Genomic DNA, 18,655 nt, shown 5'->3' with positions numbered 1-18,655 from the left:
GTCGGTTTCTGAATAATGAATAATCCCTTTCTTTACTTTCTACGTATCTATAAATAAATCCCAATTGTTTGTTATGATTTCATACTTGAATGTGACCGTGAATTACTAATAGTACATAATTGTTGACTACGTTGTTTTCAAAACGAGTGGCCTACATTGCCGAAGCAATGTCACCCATTTACGTAATGTAAATAGTATATTTAAATATTATTTGTTTGAGATTTTTAAATATTAAATCGGTATGGATTACTCTTTTTTTGAATGCTAATATATATCCTGTACAAGTGGTAAAACAAGTTATCATTAATAACGGTAAGGATATCAAAGTGCACATGCAAATCTTGCACCAAAAATTCAACACGAAAAAGCTGTGCGCAAGATAGGTGCTGTGTGTGTTTCCTGCGGGCGGATGACAAACGAATTCGTATGATACTTTCCAAAAAGTGCTTAGCGTGTCAAGAAAAACAAAAGTAACTCTTTGCATGAATGAAACAGGTATCCATCGCTACATAATCTAAACCAATGGGAAGTCATAAGCAATAAATAGAAACTGGTTCTTTAATTCCAAAGAAGGCGAGCACCATGTCATGACGAAAGATCATGACATTGATGTTTTAGGGCGCGAAAGGAATTTTCCTGTGTCCATGTTAAAAAAGGTAAAACCATAACTAAAGAATACTTTTCTTGAGTTCTAATTGAAAAAAACTTTATGCAAGCATTCATGAAAACAGATCCAGTTTCTTCAAAAAGAGAACATCGCTCATCCGGAAGAAAAGTGACATAACTCAAAAATGCATAAATCGAGTTATCTTGTTAAATTGACTCCAAATATCCTATACATACTTTTATCAGGAAAAATGTCACATAGATGTTTACTTCCAACTTCAAAAGATGGCGGTAGTGTCATTATTATTTTGATGGTAAAATGAATACTTTTATTCCGAAACAATGACACTTTTCAGTTATGCTCTCACATTCGACGTGAACTTATCGTTATCTAACACAAAACCGTTGTATTTCGAGAAGTGTCCTAGGTATTTTTCGTTAATTTAAAAAAAAGTGACCAATATTTTCAAAGAAAAGTGACATAACTCAAAATTATGATCTTTTTTCTTTGTTAAATCAAATATCATAGTTTATTTTGGTTTTGCCTCTTACATAATTAGACACATTCACTTATCCACATTCTTCGTTTTTAATTTATAAATTTTAGCAGTTACCGTTTAAAACTTGTAGTTAAATTAAGATTTAAAAAATCTGTTTTTGTCTCCCCCGAAAAACGTGTTTTTTGAGTTGAGACACTGTTCTTCCGGATGAGCGACATGCCCACAAAAGAGTTTTGGCAATGGAGAAATTGAGAGATTTGAAGTGTTAGAACATCGTCCAAAATCTCTCATATTTGACTCGCTCGGATTTCCTTCTATTTAATAAGAATGAAGATCAAGTGTGCTAAAACTTGCAGTGTCTGTGATCTACCACAAAATATTAGAAGCGATCGACTATCGACTACTACAACTCTACTGGAGCCTAGAAATTAAAATACGCAGATTTATGAAAATGCTTTTACTGTAAATGCTTATAAATACAAAATATAATTAAGACATCTAATAAGTAACTAATACTAATAGTTGTAAACTAATAATTTTCTTAAATCCATGTTGATGCATGGCATTGCATATCGTAAACTTTTCGAAAGCCGGTACCTACGTAATTACTGAGAGCCAACCGCAAGCACAATGTGAGATGTTCGTCCGTTAGCCGATTGCGATATTTTGATTTAACTATTCTGTCCAGCTAAGGAGAAGTGCCGTAAGTCCAAAAATATTGAATATTGAGTTATATATGGTTTCCTACATTTTCAACCATGCAGAATTCATTGGGCTGCTCAAAATTGCCGTATCTCTAACAGTGAATGAGATATAAAACAATTTTTTGCAGTAAGTGCATCAAAAGTATCAAATTAGTAAGCAAGCAGCTTGAGGCAAGAGTAAGTATAATATGTTTGTTCGTAGTACGATCCAATCGATCAGCAACCGTTGCCAACCATCAGACGCATGCGCAGTTAACAGTTAGCGCTGCGCAGTTAACAGTTCGAGTTCGTAGATTACGAACGCGCTTGCGTCTGACGGTTGGCAACGGTTGCTGATCGTTCTACGAACAAACCTAATATGCTAACCAAGAATGCAATAACTTCTTTGCACATACTGCATTCATGCTTAGTACACTGGACTTCCTGCTGTCTTGCTTAGTGGTTGTTTAAATAGCTGATATACAGGGTTGTTCACTATATTTTGACCCCCCTGTAAACTGCTTTATTTACAGAATTAGAAAAGAATGTAAAATATAAAAGTTATTCGATTTTTAAATTATGATTTTTTGACATGTACATCGTCCATCTGGGCGTTATGACGTAATCGACTATTTTTTTAAATGAGAATATGGGTCGTGTGCTAGCTCATTTGAAAGGCAATTCAATTCTCTATTCAGTAATATAAACATTAAGATAATTATTTATACAGGGTGTCCAAATTTTTTTTAAAATTAAATTAATTGACACAAAAAGAAGAATGAATGTAATTTATTTAATTTAAAATACAATTTACTGCTGTTAGAAAACAGAAATAAAAGTACGAATAGGTATCCCGAATAAAGTACGTGCCTCCTAGTGGCGGGATACGGGCAACAATACATTGGCTTATAGGGCAGTCCTTACAGTAAGGATCTTGGCCTATACAGAAAAATGCAGGCGGGTGTGGGGTAATACTGCACTTTAGTTGCATTGGTGGTGTATTGGCTAAACGTGCAGGGCAGGGTATGGTGCTGATAGAAAAGGCATTCAGGCATCAAATATCCAAAAATCTTTTCAGGCCATAATAATGAAAAGATCTTCTCCAAACGCAATAAAAACTTATACTGAAATGATGGCATCTCCTGAGATAAAATGTTCCGGAAGTAAAATGAGCCTCCGTTCGGATCTCCGGGTGAGAACTATCTCAGGGGGAACACCATTACAGGTTAGAAAAATCAGGATAGGGTCTTGGAATCTTGGTAGTCTTACAGGTAAGAGTCTGGAGTTAGTGGATGCGCTCAAACGAAGAAGAGTTCAAATTGCTTGTATTCAAGAAACTAGGTGGAAAGAACAAAGGGCGATTGAACTAGGTGATGGATATAAATTGTGGTATGTAGGGAGTAGTAACACCAGAAATGGAGTTGGTATAATTGCTGATAGTGAAATGAAAGATAACGTAGTAGAAGTTGTAAGAACGAGTGATATAATGATGTCAGTGAAATTTGTAATTGATAAAGAGGTATTGAATGTTGTGTGTGTGTATGCTCCTCGAACAGGTCTGGGTGAGAATGAAAGAAGAGCTTTCTATGACCAATTAGGAGACGTACTGAGTGATATTCCAGCAGAGGAGAAAGTTATAATAGGAGGTGATTTCAATGCACATGTGGGCCAAGCCAAGACAGGATATGAAACAATACATGGGGGATTAGGCTTTGGAACTAGAAATGAAGCTGGAGATGACATGCTAGAATTAGCAACAGCATTGGATATGGCGATTGTTAACACATTCTTTAAAAAGAGAGAAACTCAACTTATTACCTACAAAAGTGGACAACATCAATCCCAAATAGACTACTTTATGATAAGGAAAGAAGACATACGTGAATGCAAGGACTGCAAGGTAATAGTTAGTGAGACAGTAAGCCAACAACATAAGCTGCTTGTTCTGGACATCGAAGTAAAAAGTGAAACTAAACAAAAATATCGGAGAGGACCACAAAAAATCAAGTGGTGGATGCTAAAAGATGAGAAGAAAGGTCTATTCAGGGAAAGAATAGTAGAAAAAATATGTTGGAACATGACAGGAAGCCCTAACACAATTTGGAGAAAAATGGCCAATATTATTATAGAGACGGCTATTGAAATACTTGGGAAAACGTCAGGAAAGAAGTTTGAGGATAAAGAGACTTGGTGGTGGTAAAATGAAGTACAAGGAAAAATAAAAGAGAAGGGAAAATTATATAAAAAGTGGCAAGAAACCAAGATTGGACATAGATCTTCAAAACTATATGGTCGCCAAAAAGGAAGCGAAAGTAGCAGTAGCAAAAGCAGAAGCGTATTCAAACCTATACGATCAACTTGATACCAGGGAAGGCGAAGCAAAGATATATAAAATAGCCAAACAGAGAGCAAAGAAAGCAAGAGATTTTAATCAGATTAGATGTATCCGAGATGAAAATAATAAAATACTAATTCACGAAAAGGATGTCAAAAAGAGATGGAGAAATTATTTTGACGGTCTATTAAATGAAGAATTTGACAGACAGCCTGTGGAGTTAACGGAGACAGTAACAGCAATGGTTACCAGAATAACAAACGAGGAAGTGGCTCAAGCGCTTCAAAAAATAAAGAAAGGAAAAGCAGTCGGACCAGATGATATTCCTGGGGAAGTATGGAGAGCATTGGGAGAGACAGGAAAAAGTTGGCTAGAAGGTCTATTTAATAGAATTATGGAAGTTGGACAAATGCCAGACGAATGGAGAAGCAGTATATTAGTACATGTCTACAAAAACAAGGGAGACATACAACAATGCACAAACTACAGGGCTATAAAACTACTTAGCCACTCCATGAAAATATGGGAGAGAGTAATTGATAGACGGATACGTGAAGAAACCGAAATATCCGATAATCAATTTGGCTTTATGCAGGGCAGATCAACAACAGATGCAATTTTCATTGTAAGGCAATGATGGAAAAATACAGGAATAAAGAGACCAACGCTCATATTATGGTATTCATTGATCTTGAGAAAGCATATGATAGAGTTCCTCGAGAGGTTCTGTGGTGGGCACTCAATAAGAAAGGAGTCCCTGGCGAATATGTAAAGATTGTGAGAGATATGTATGAGGGAGTAACAACTAGTGTTAGGACAGGTGTGGGAGAGACTGATAAATTTCAGGTGAAAGTAGGATTGCACCAAGGCTCGGTGCTTAGTCCTTATTTATTCTCATTAGTTTTGGACCAGATAACAGCGAGACTACAGGGTAGTATTCCATGGTGCCTAATGTATGCTGATAATGTAGTGTTAATAGGAAATAGTGAAAGAGATTTAGAACAAAAACTGGAACAGTGGAGACAAGCTCTGGAGGAAAAAGGTTTAAAACTTAGTAGGACAAAAACAGAGTATTTGGAATGTTCATTTAAAGATGGAGTTACTACAAATAAAATGGTATCTTTGGATGGTGAAATGATTGTGAAAAGTAATAGTTTTAAGTACCTAGGATCGGTATTACAGAGTAATGGAGAAATAGATGGAGATGCATGCAGTAGAATTAGGACTGGATGCTAGTGGCGGAACCCCAACAAGTTGTAACCAATATTTGGAAAACCTGGAAAAAATTGTATCTTGTGAAGAGTATAAATACCTAGATTTACTACGGTGGCATCTACGAAAGGTTTCTTGTGTTGTGCCACTATATAGGAAATTTTGACGGTTACTGATGGTTTGACTGTTCTAGAGAAGATGAATTACTGTCCCTTCAAATTAATTTTCAAATCTTACAATTTTTATCTTCTTAACTCAATCTTTAGCGTAAAATAAATTTTATACTTTTATGTATGGGCAGTACTACTGAAGATCGACAAACGAGGCAAATACACTTATCCCCGAACATAACAAAACAAAAATTCTTCGTTCCATTCACTATTAAAATGGTACGTTTTACTTATTTTCGCTGCATTTATTTGGCATTTTAAATATTTTTATTGTATATAGAACTTCTACTTCTCGTAACTTAATAAAGACTTATATAGGGCTCCTGCTCCGTTGCCGCAGCTTATCATATATGAAGCAGACACTTGAGAAGAATCGGTAACATTCTCCGAATATTGCGCAGTCGCATTACCTCATAAGTCTGGAGTGTTTCGACCAGGGCTTGATTCATTTTGCATTCTTTCGCGACCGTTTCTGCACCGTTTGGGCACCGCTGCGCTGCTAAATACCTACGACATAACGGGATCATCATCATCAACCTGTACGCGTCCACTGCTGCACATAGGTCTCCCTCAGCCCTTTCCATCTTTCTCAGAGGTGCAGCTTGCATTGGGCTAACGCTATTGAAACACCGTTTAGGCAAGAAAGCACGCAACCATTTATGAATTCCAAGATCGGTACATAAGATAGTAATAAGTAATTGGTCACTATTTAAATTTAATATTTTCAAAGGTACTTTTTTCTGAAAGAAATAAAAAAATATTTAAGAGTTTAAAAGTTCTTTAATTACAAAATAGATAATTTATTATGTATTCAATTCAAAGTGTTTGTTTTTGTTAATAATGGTAGCTTACGGCATTTACAAAGATTTCGAATTATACAATAATCTCGATCCATTTTCTTTGTTTTATTTCTTTTACAAAATGTGATATCTTTATGGCGAATATTTCAAATAGGAGCAATCATGATGAATTGGATGTTTATGGTTCACACAAAATTTGTTCAGACACTGCGGACACATGCGTTGCATAAGTTCTTTCTGTTTGCAGTTTCCAAAAGCGCATACATTTTCCGATAGGGTAGTGTAAGGATGTACAATAGCAGAATTATCCCTGATGAATGCTTTGTTTCTATAAATATATCCTATATTCCAATAGCCATTTGGTTTTCTACATTTTACCCTTTTTTGTTCAGAACATTTGTGTGTGCTATGTGTTTCCATAAATGGCTTTAAATTGTTCTTCGTTTTACTAATTGATTTATTGTTACTTAAAACTGCATTTTTTGTGCTTGACTTTTTGGTTTTTAAGTACTGGCAATTGTGTGATTTATATTTGAAGTGGTTCTTGCAGAAATCTAGATTGCAGGCATCGCACTGTACCAGAACAAATTCGAATTTATTACATTTTAATTTCGAGCAGTATTTTCCGAGTTTAGGAAATTGCATCGAAATTGTCTTGATCACAATTACTAATGTCAATATGACAATTTCAAATTGTTAGTTAAGGGTGGTTAAGGAAACGTTAAGGCATAAGTTCTCTCTTCAATATCACTGCATAAGCTATAAGAATAAATGGACGAAAGCTTAGCGTCAGATGAGAGTCAAACCAGTGCAGTTTTTAACCATGCGGAAGAATATATTTTCTTTATTATAAACTGACAAACCGTTATATCTTTCAGTTTTATTAATTCTGGTTTCAATTTCTTCTATAGAAAAAGAAAAGTCACATCATAAAATGACATGTGACAAAATATCAGTTCAGAATTTACAGATATTTAGGTAACCCCCTCTGTGGCTCAGTGGTAAGAGCGCCTAACCTTTGGATCGAAAGTTCCGAATGGTAGTGAGTTCGAATCCCACCAGGGTCAGGAATTTTTTCGTTTATTATAAATTAATAAATGAAAATAGTTTCTGTCCTTGTGGGATCGGTACTCACCGGAGGGCCCGCAGACGTTCGGATACAATTAGCGTCTCTTTGCAAAGACAATGACGTCGACTTTGCAAAGTAACAAGACACTTACTCAAACACACACTACACATTACACTTGAGTTAGTGATAAGTTATCCAATTACGTGGCTAAAGGTTCTAGTTCTAAACCAAGGCCAGAATCAGAGAAAAAAAAAGATATTTAGGTAAATTGAACCAATAAGCATTAAGACCGCGATTACGTCACGAGAGTACAGTCATTTGAATTTTAATATGATTAATCGGTATTTTTATGTCTTTGATGTATCGAAAATAGTAAAGACAGTTGTGAAATAAATATGTTTAGTGGATTATAATACCTAATTACGGAAAACTGTTGATATTTGGGTGGTTTGGTACTTAAAATTAATCAGGACTGGTTGTTCATGTTTATCCAACGGTTAATGCAAGATTTACGAAAAACTAGGACTTCAATCTCAACTCTACACTGAAAATTTGTCGCTTATACTGAATTTCCATCAATACTGGATTAACTATTGAATACATACAGTCCTTAGAGGTCAGCTAGGATTATGTGAATTAGAATTACTTATATAATTTATTGTAAGAATTTAAATAATAGATAATAAATTTGGCCACACTACAGCATGTACCTGGCAGTCTAAAATTTCATCAACATTATTATTACGTTAATACATAATGAAATGTTAACGTTTTTTTAAATTTAAAAATAGGCTTGTGTACTCTTGTGACGTAAATCAAGTCTCCCCACCACAGTCGGAGTAGGCAACCGTACTAAATGTCTAGGAACCGTGGGTAAATTTAAAGTATGTTTATTTCCCATTGTTTTTCGCTTCTTCGTTTTACGGCCTCGTCTGGGGATGTATTTGGAAAAATTGGTAGATGTATAATTTATTGCCAATGAAATAAAATAAATGTTAAATTAAAAATAATGTATGTACAGCTGGTTCCAAAAAAAAACTAATACGACTCTTAAAGCGTATTTTGTAGAAAATTGAGCAGTGTACTTTCTTCTTCTTCTTCTTTTTGTTTTTGGTCTCGCTGCAAGGCAATTACCAGCACGATTTATAGGTGATCTTGATGTAGTCTGGCTCTAAGCCATATCAAAATCGCTGACTATGTTCTTGTAAAAAGCTTTTGATGAGGTGTGATATAATGAATATGAGTTTAATTATATTTAATTTATTATATTTTGAAGGATAAATACTTATTATTTACATACTATCACTGTCACTACCAAATCTTAAAATTTGTCAGATAACTTCAACCTCAAAAATTGGCTGTTTGTTTGTTTATTTTATTATTTGTCTGTCATAATAAATATAATATATAATATCAGACCAATCATACACTGCTCAAATTGATCAAATCTTACTAAGAGTCGTATCCGTTTTTTTAGGAACCAGCTGTATATTGAAATATATCCTAGCCAACACATAACGTTCCCTGCCATCATCAGCATCCAGCCTTCTGCACCCAAAGTTGAGACATCTGTCTGAACATAGACCTCCCTATTTTTTCCCAGTTTTATCTTGAGATTTCTGCAGCCAGTTCCCAGCGATTCTTTTGACGTCGTCTGTCCATCGTGTACATGGTCTACATCTGCTTTCCCTTTTGCTCGTGGTCTCCATGCTGTATCCATCCTAGCCGCATGATTCGCTAGTTCCTCTTCAGCCATACTCTGCAGTCTATGACATATGTGACACCTATCCTTTATCTTATTTTCTCGTTTCTAACCATGTCTCTGAGAGTCAGTCCAAATAACCAGCGATCCATTGTTATTTGTACTACTCGTTTGGTTACTGTGGCCTGGATTAAGGAAACTGGTTCGACGGCGTAAATCATGTTTGGTTCCAAAACTCATTCCATCGATATCTATCGACCTATTGGGAGCCATCTGCGAGTTCCTCCCATCATATTTTGCATAGTTTGTGACGTTTTAATATATATTATTATGTATTAGTTTCATATATCTCGAATCTACTCTAGAATAATAGCTTGTTCTATGGCCCAAATCTCTATACTCTCAAATGCCTTTTCTTATCTTTCTCTATCAATGTACCTACTGCTGATGTTCCATTGCGGAAGCCAGATTGTTCTACCACTTGGTAATTATCCATTTTGTAAGTTAACTCCTGTAAATATTAATAAACTACTATTGTCAATAACTCTCATAACTAGTTTGTACACTTTACTGAAAAGCAGATTGCATTTGACCTCTCTTTTGTATAACAGTATTACTAGACTCTCGTACCAAACTTTAGGAATTTTGCAATTATGGATATTAGTCCAAGAACCAAAGCTTTTAACCTCGCAATTTTTACGCGAGTACGCATTGGTGGAACGTCTTCTTTTTGATGTGCGGCCCATGTTAATGTGATTCTTCTTTGCAGTTCAGTGGCTTAGTTTTGTCGCTGGCAATTTGGATTTCTTACCTAAGGATTTATATTTATGAACTACGGCTGAACTAACTAATTCAAAACAACTTCATTATAGGCGGCATCTAACTCATTAAGCATAGTCCCAATCTCTTTTAAGTTATCTGTTATTAGAACTATGCAACATCGTCGTCCGCAAATCGCAGTTGGAAGAGCATTTCGCCGTCGAAATTGATTCCTTTGGCGTCCCACTCCAACTGTTTGAAAGCATGTTCCAGAATCCAGAAAGCATCCAACATAAGATGCCGTATTGAAATTGCACGGTCAATTTTTAACACAATAAGAAAACTTTGCTGTAATTGCAATATCACTATAACGCTCCGGATAAGAATGCTTCGATGATATATTTTCTCCAGCCTTTTGTATTGGGTTGAGGCCTAGATATTGAAACAATCCAGCATTAGAAACAATCCAACATTGGCCCTCAGACTAAGACTAATTAAATGTTATGTACACAGCGTGCTTTACTACGGAGCAGAATCATGGACATTAAATCAAAATGCAATAAATCGACTTAACGCGTTTGAAATGTGGACATTTAGAAGAGTGTTAAGGATTTCATGGGTAGATAGAGTCACGAATATAAAAGTGTTAAGGAGAATTGGCAGAGAGGGAAATTGAAAACACAGTAAAAGAAAGGAAATTGCAATATCTCGGACATGTGATGAGAGGCGAAAGATATAACATCATGAGGCTCATAATGCAAGGAAAAATAGAAGGTAGAAGAAACGTAGGAAGGAGACGCGTTTTCTGGTTGAGGAACCTGAGAGAATGGTTTGGTTGCAGCTCAAGTCAACTGTTCAGAGCATCTGCCTCGAAGGTCAAAATAGCCATGATGATTGCCAACCTTCGTCGCGGAGATGACACTTAAAGAAGAAGAAGCATTAGAAACCTGGAAGCATTCGAGATGTGGTATTACCGACATATTCTGAAAATATCATGGATGGAACGCAACATAAACGCACAAGTTCTCGAATAATTAAACTAGGAAAACAATGCGAAGTTTTAAATTTCATAAAAATCAGGAAGTTGGAATACTTTTGGAACATTATGGAGGTGAAAATTACGAACTATTGAGGAATATGATGCAGAGCAGAATCAAAGGCAACAGAAGCGCAGGAAAACATAGAATCTCGTGGCTAGGCGATCTCCGTGAATGGTTTGGATGCAGTTCAATTGAACTATTCAGGTGCGTAACCAACAAAATTATAATTGCCAGAATGATTTCCAATCTCCGATAGGAGCGGAACTTAAAGAAGAAGATGAGTAATTAGCATCCGTTTAGTGAGAACGGTACCATTCTATAATTATTTGTAACGGGTAGTTGCCTATTATAGATGAGAGTTCTTGTGAGGTTTGTGGGATTTACTGAAACTCTAGCGAAGAACAGGTCTGTAAGTTGTCGCCTTAGTTGAAGAGAGGTTCGAAACATTCTACGTGAATATTTTCCACCGGACTGGATCTGAATGCTCCTATACAGAGTCGAATGGAAGTATTTTGGACTGTATGTAGCTGTCGAATTTTGATTAATAATTATGTGTAATATGAAATCAAACATTGAATTTTTTAAATTTTAGCTAACTCGTTTTTATTATTTTTAGGTTATAGGAATGGAATTAGGAAAAGACAAAAACACTTTAGTCAACGAAATACTCAATCGAGTTTGGACATCTTGTAAAGAAAGGTCAGACCAATTGCATAGGGATGCTTTATGGCAAGCCACAGCGCTACTTATTTCTACCAATGAATTAAATAGAAGTCTTCTGCATTGCATAGCTTGGTCACAAGTAAGTAATATTTTGAATTTAATAATGCCAAATTAAAGCTCAATATTCAGTATCTGGCTAAAATTACTTAACAAACATAAATGTCAAAGGATCATAATATCAGAGTTTATAATGACAGGGACAGGACGGAAGTTCCTATACACCTATTATCAAGCATAATAGCAGTCTTAAGAATTATTAGAGTATGATATTTTCAGTTAAATGAACCAAAAGAGCAAAGGAACAAATTAAATCTTCACAAACAGGTTTTGTAAGAAAAATGAAGCGAATTAGTGAAAGCAATAGATTGTAGTTATCCCAAAGATTCATATAGTTCTTCCATTATATCTTTCACATGCATGAAATTATTCACGAATTACTTTTTTACGCACAGAAACTAGTATCGCAAAATTAGCAAAACCGCTTGTCCATAGAAACCACAATAAGTTAAACAGGGATAAACATACGGTATGTCTTTGATACCTTGTTGACTGTTATCATTTTCAATGACAGTGACATTAGCGCATTTGGTGTATTTATTGGAATTTATAACTTATATTGTGTTTATTTTATAAAGCTATATTGTGTCAAGTCTATTATAACATAGTTAAATATAAATGTACAATATAACTTTATAAAATAAGTCCACCGATAATAGCCATTTCCGAATTATTACGTTGACAGTACATATCAATGATATTATGTACATATTGACGTACGTTTCACATAATGTTTTGATTTAACTTGTTTGTAAATTAATCATGACTTTTATGCAAATATATAATGAAACAATTATAGAAGATATTTCAAATATGTAAATATTACAGTCGAAAGAGCAAAATTCGTAGATGTAAACATTTACTATGGTCTGTTTTTAAACCAGGAGGAGTAATTCAAATTTACCGCGCAGTAATGCTTGTTTTTAATTGGTCCAACCTCAGGCAAGTTTACTCCACTGTTATGAAATTTTGACACTTTTGGCATTTCATAGGTTTATTAATTTATATCGGCGATTTGTTGTGTTTTCTGCGTTATTCCTTTAATTTTTAGTCTGCTTTTATATAAAAAAAACAGTTGTTTTTAGAACTTTTTAGTGACATATTAGTACAATATAATACTTATATGCCCAATGCGAGAAAGTGCGAATACTATAGAATTATAAGCCTTATGAGCCATTTACTTAAAACATTTCTAAAGGTCATTCACAAACGAATATATTATACAAAGTGCGAGGAACAACTAACAAGAACACAATTCGGATTTCGTGATGCTCTGGGAACACGGGAGGCCCTTTTTGCTGTGCAAGTGCTATTTCAGAGATGCAGGGATGTAAATTGTGATATATACGTATGCTTTATAGATTACCAGAAAGCATTTGACAGAGTAAAACATGACAAATTAATAACTCTAATGCAAGAAATTGGAATTGACAACAAAAATCTAAGAATTATCAGAAACATTTATTACAATCAAACGGCCAAAATCAAAATAGAAGACCAGTTAACTGATAAAATTGCAATAGAACGAGGAGTACGACAGGGCTGTATTTTATCTCCACTACTATTCAATATTTACTCTGAATGGGTATTTAAGGAAGCTTTAGACGGTTGTGCCAAAGGAGTATTAATAAATGGTGATAAATAACATTAGATATGCAGATGACACCATAGTTTTTGCCGATAATTTCAATGATTTACAGATATTAACAAATCATATAACAGAAGTCAGCAACAGATACGGACTAGCTCTTAACATAAAGAAGACCAAATTTATGACAATTAGTAAGAAACCAATACTAAACGCTCAACTTACAATCAACCAACAGAATATCGAAAGAGTTGAGCAATATACATATCTGGGTACGAATTTAAATAGCCAATGGGACCACTCAACAGAAATTAAACAGCGAATAATAAGGGCGAAAGCAGCATACGTTAGAATGAGACCCATTTTCAACAGTCGAGATATAGCATTAAAAACAAAATACCGTCTGTTGAAATGCTACATATTCTCAGTTCTGCTCTACGCAATGGAAGCATGGACACTAACTGTTGCATCTATGAATCGGCTCGAGGCTTTCGAAATGTGGTGTTATAGGCGCATCTTACGTATATCCTGGGTTGACCGAATTACCAATGTGGAAGTCCTGCGTAGAATGGGGAAAGAGTGTGAAATTCTCATAATCATAAAAACAAATAAATTAGAATATCTAGGACATGTAATGAGAAATCAAGAACGTTACGGCCTTCTCCAACTGATTCTCCAAGGGAAGGTAAATGGTAAAAGAGGACCGGGAAGAAGACGGCTTCAAAATTTACGTAAGTGGTATAACACGACTACCACTGAACTGTTCCGCGCTGCGGTAAACAAAGTCAAGATAGCCATGATGATCGCCAACATCCGGAACGGATAGGCACTATAAGAAGAAGAAATAATACTTATGGATTATCGTGGAAGGCCGATATGATCAACAAAAAAAGAAGATGTATTTATTGATTTTTCTAGCAACTTTCTTGGGTGTGAATCTGTCTTTTTAGTTTACTCCTCCTGGTTTAAAAACAAAGCATAATTTCATAATTAATAGCATTCACAAGCAATCAAATTTAAACTTTCACTAGTAAATACCGACATTGGTAGATCTAGTAAAAGTGTTAATAAACGGAAAGATATAAACGAAATGAACATAGTTTTAAAATTAAACAAAGATTTATGCGCCTGGGCCTCGATTTTTGACCGTTCGCTTCGTTATCGAACGTATTCGTTTCGTATCTCTTTAGTATTCGCGGTGTGCAAGTACTTGGAGGGGATACGAGAAACGATCGTGCGTGAATAGCGGAGAAATATTGCAACTTTCTTAAATAATTCATATTGTCAATTGAAATTGTCAAATTGACGTATATTTGATACCTACTGTCATTGAAGAAGAAAAATTATATATTGCTCCACAATATTGATATGATATGCAGTTATTGTATAAAGGTAAATTTAATTAATTGTATTTTGCTTGCAGTACTGCATTTTAATAACTAATTTTATTTACTACATACAATTGTTTACGTTTTAATAACATAACCTGAATCTTATTTTTTCTTCTTATTATTTTTTTGGACTATGGCCTTGACAATTATCCAGTAACCAGGACTAATATAATTGGCCAATATAATTAAAAGTGCGAAAAATGTTGCTGAGCGTAGAAACCAGGTGTCGCTTTGCCGAACTTGCACGGTCCCAATACGAAGCGAATACGTTCGATAACGAAGCGAAGAGTCAAAAATAGAGGCCCTAACGTATTCGCTTCGTATCTGTTTAGTATACGTAGGGAATACGTTCGATAACGAAACGAAGGTTAAAAAATCGAGGCACTGGGCCTCGATTTTTGACCCTTTGCTTCGTTATCGAACGTATACGCTTCGTATCTGTTTAGTATACGAAGCGAATACGTTCGATAACGAAGCGAAGGGTCAAAAATCGAGGCCCTGGTTCGCTACGATTGCTGTACATACCTAAACGCACAGCAGTGGTAGACTGCTTGAAAGGCATATTCGAAATATTTGGGTCTATGTTTTCAGCGAGATAGAGACCATTTATCTCATATTACCAAGAGAGATACTTTTGTAATACTCTTATTACAAAAAGTATTTACATATTTCCATGAGACATGCATAAACAAAATTGTATTCGAAGCGATTCAGAAAATTGTTTTTTATGTTATTTCCGCTCGTTTATATTGATTAAGCTTAATTCTGTTTTTAGGTAGAATTATTTACAGTGGAGGCTATGCGTACAGCAGTAGAATGTTGGCAATGGTTAATAACCGCTAGACCAGAATTAGAAATTCGTTTTCTACAAGAAATGGTCTCGGCTTGGAAGTGTACAGTCCAGAAAAAGCTTGGATTGTTTTCCGCAGCCAGATATCATACTAGTCCATTAGCAGCATACGAAGGTAATATTTTTATTTCATTAAAATTCTACATCAATTATCCCATATAATTTGCCACAAGCATATTTTATATTGATTATTTTTTAATGATTTTAACTTCCAATCGTATAGTAAGATTTTTGATCACGTGTTTAATTATGTCCAATCAGATTATTGTTACATTGGTAATTTTCTACTGTAGAAAATTACAGTGAGAATTTCTTTAAGTAGATTGTTTCTGTTTAATTTCAACCAGTTTCCTAGTTTTGACAACTGTCACATTTAAGAAAATATCCATAATATACTTTTAGTTCTGCATCTAATGTCAAATTGTCACGAGGAGAACACAAATAGGCAAATTTAAGCGCTCGATTTACTTCGGTAAGATTATTTCATGAATAAAACTGTATTTATAAATAAATTAACTAATATTTTAATATTTTCATCTAAATATTTGCTAAACTGCGCTTTTCACTTTGACAAGTTGAAAAATGCGTGTCACATTAATTGGGATCAATGTCACTGACTGTTTTTATACAGGGTGTTAGTAAATAAGTATGAAACATTTTAAGAGCTAATATTACATTAAAAAATAATGCCGGTTTGCTCTATAAACATATGTCCGTAAATGCTTCGTTTCCGAGATACGGGGTGTTGAAATTATTATTTCAAACTGCCAATTTATTTATTGCTCTAAGACCAGTTGAGCTGTGAAAATGAAATTTGATGAGTTTTAGGAGGTAGTTATTGCGCATTTTTTGACAAACAATTAAGAATTTTGTATTCATCATTGGCGCGCATACTGAATTTTTTAAAGAAAAAAATAGTACGCCACTGAGATATTTCAAAATAAAAATTATTTTTAAATTCCGCGTTTAACTTTTAATAAAAAACCTTTCATGCCTTTTTTTTCAAATGGTGCACTGTTTTTATGCAGAAAAATAAAACATCTTGGCGCGTATTTTTCATTTCTTAATACTAGACCTGGATCCCGCGTAAGAAAGAAAAGTTGATTAATAGCAAGCTGAAAATTTGTTACTAGCTTAACAGTGTCTAGTCGGACAAACTTTGATGCACGGGAACACTGGAACAGGGGAAGTTTTAACTGTGGAGGATGATAAACGTGTCGTCCTGACAAGTTTATGATTGTGAAAAATAGCAAGTTGTTTTTAAGTTTATTCGATAGCCAACGTTATGTAATATATGAGAAAATGTTTGTCCGACAAAAATGTTGGGCATTTTAATGAGTCCGACACGTAGATCATGTCACATCACAGGAATTATGTTGGTGATGAATAGCAATCTGATTTTTGCATGAGAGTTTAATGAAAGGTTAAAAAAGCAATTGGAAGTTCTGTCCGACAAAATTAATGGGAACTTTTCGTAGTCGGACATTCTAAACAGGTAAGATATAGACAAAAATGCTGGTGATAAATAGCTTTCCGACAAAGACGAAATTTAATTAAGTAAATTATTCCTTACCAAGAATGACTGTTGTCGGAAAAAAATAAGGGGTAGATTTTGTAGTCGGACAATTTAAAAAAATAATTTTTGAAATTTTAATAAGGGGTGATTATTCTATGTCGAAAGTACCTACAATCGATATCTTTCGATTTATCTCAACATCATTTAGATACCTCACTGTAATACATTTATAGTAGATCAGGCAAATTATATTATGGATTGAGTGGTCTAGCTACCTTTGTCTGCCACATGCGCGGGATCGCTTGGTTAAAAGAGATAGATAGACCACCTATCGACTTTTTGCACTGTTTCCCTGTCTACCCTTATGTCTATGAATACATTTCCATTTAAGAAAAACTGTCACTTTTGACAATAATTCATAATAAATTGCAATCGTAACTTCAAATTTAAACTAATCGATTTATTTTGGAATCAAATTATTTCTAGCCATGTGACATATTAATTACATTAATATTTCATTTGTAGAAAGTTGAGAAAAATTACGTTATACAATTTTAGTAATAATTTATTTAGGTACCCTTTTTCAATCAAGCAAAGCATTATAGCACGAAGAATGATATTCAATAGAATTTTCACAATTATCTGGCAACTGAACCTCATTGAATTGATGACCAAGTATTTTACTAACTTTGTAAAATGTTCGAAAATTACTCAAAAATGTTCCGTTGAATGGTTTCACTTTTGATTTGGCGACTTAAAATTTAAACTGTTGACACTCAAAAATAGACACAACAACACTCCATAGTTAATATAAATTTTAATTTCCAACACACGTGGCAAACAGAAACTCAGAGACCATGTACTTTCAAATACTACTTTGTATAGCACAAAGTGTCACACTGACAAATGCAGCCTTCTAATACATACTTCTAAGCATATTGTGTCATATTTACGTCTATTCTTATAAGCACCGAAGTTTTAGACCCTTCACATTTTTCAATGTCGTTTACAGGGATAAGATTTGAGTATGGAAAAAAATGTATACAACGTTTTTTGTCGGAAATTTTCCGTACTTTCTGATGCGCCTAATTAGAAAACCCTAAGAGATTGCTTTCACATGTTCTTCGATATTTTTTATTGTCACTTTGAGAATATCAAGAACAAACTCCACCCAAAAAATAATTGTTTTGCAATATATAAGTACATGCATTGATACTTACCTCACTGTTTTTGGAGTGTGCATGTATATATATGCACATGCAAATATGTGAATATAAATAATAATATACAACTAAAACAGCTTTATCAATATGTGACTAAGTCATTCTGAAAAAATGTTTTTTATTTATTTCCTTCGATTTGCCCAAACTTTTTGTCCGACATATAACTTTTTGCGTTACAAAATATAATTTGTACATAAACAAATCAAAATTAGCTTGCTATTTATCACCAACATTTTTGTCTATATCTTACATGTTTAGAATGTCCGACTAGGAAAATTTCCCATTAATTTTGTCCGACAGAACTTCCAATTGCTTTTTTAACCTTTCATTAAACTCTCATGCAGAAATCAGACTGCTATTCATCACCAACATAGTTCCTGTGATGTGACATGTTCTACGTGTCGGACTCGTTAAAATGCCCAACCTTTTTG

The 18,655-nt window shown here is 34.4% G+C and overlaps 1 protein-coding gene across 2 annotated transcripts in view; it reads left to right on the top strand.

Moving 5' to 3' along the window:
- Nucleotides 1-18,655, top strand: part of LOC114343580 (phosphatidylinositol 4-kinase alpha) — a 218,426-nt gene that overhangs the window by 109,078 nt on the left and 90,693 nt on the right. For both annotated transcript variants that reach the window (XM_050645477.1, XM_050645476.1), the window contains 2 exons: nt 11,493-11,678; nt 15,411-15,600. In XM_050645477.1, coding sequence (XP_050501434.1) covers nt 11,493-11,678; nt 15,411-15,600 — 376 coding nt within the window. The remainder of the gene's footprint in view (nt 1-11,492; nt 11,679-15,410; nt 15,601-18,655) is intronic.

Source organism: Diabrotica virgifera, chromosome 3 (genome assembly GCF_917563875.1).
Source record: "Diabrotica virgifera virgifera chromosome 3, PGI_DIABVI_V3a".
NCBI lineage: Eukaryota > Metazoa > Arthropoda > Insecta > Coleoptera > Chrysomelidae > Diabrotica > Diabrotica virgifera.
Note: the sequence above shows the minus strand (reverse complement) of the source record. Positions and strands in the feature narration are given on the sequence as shown.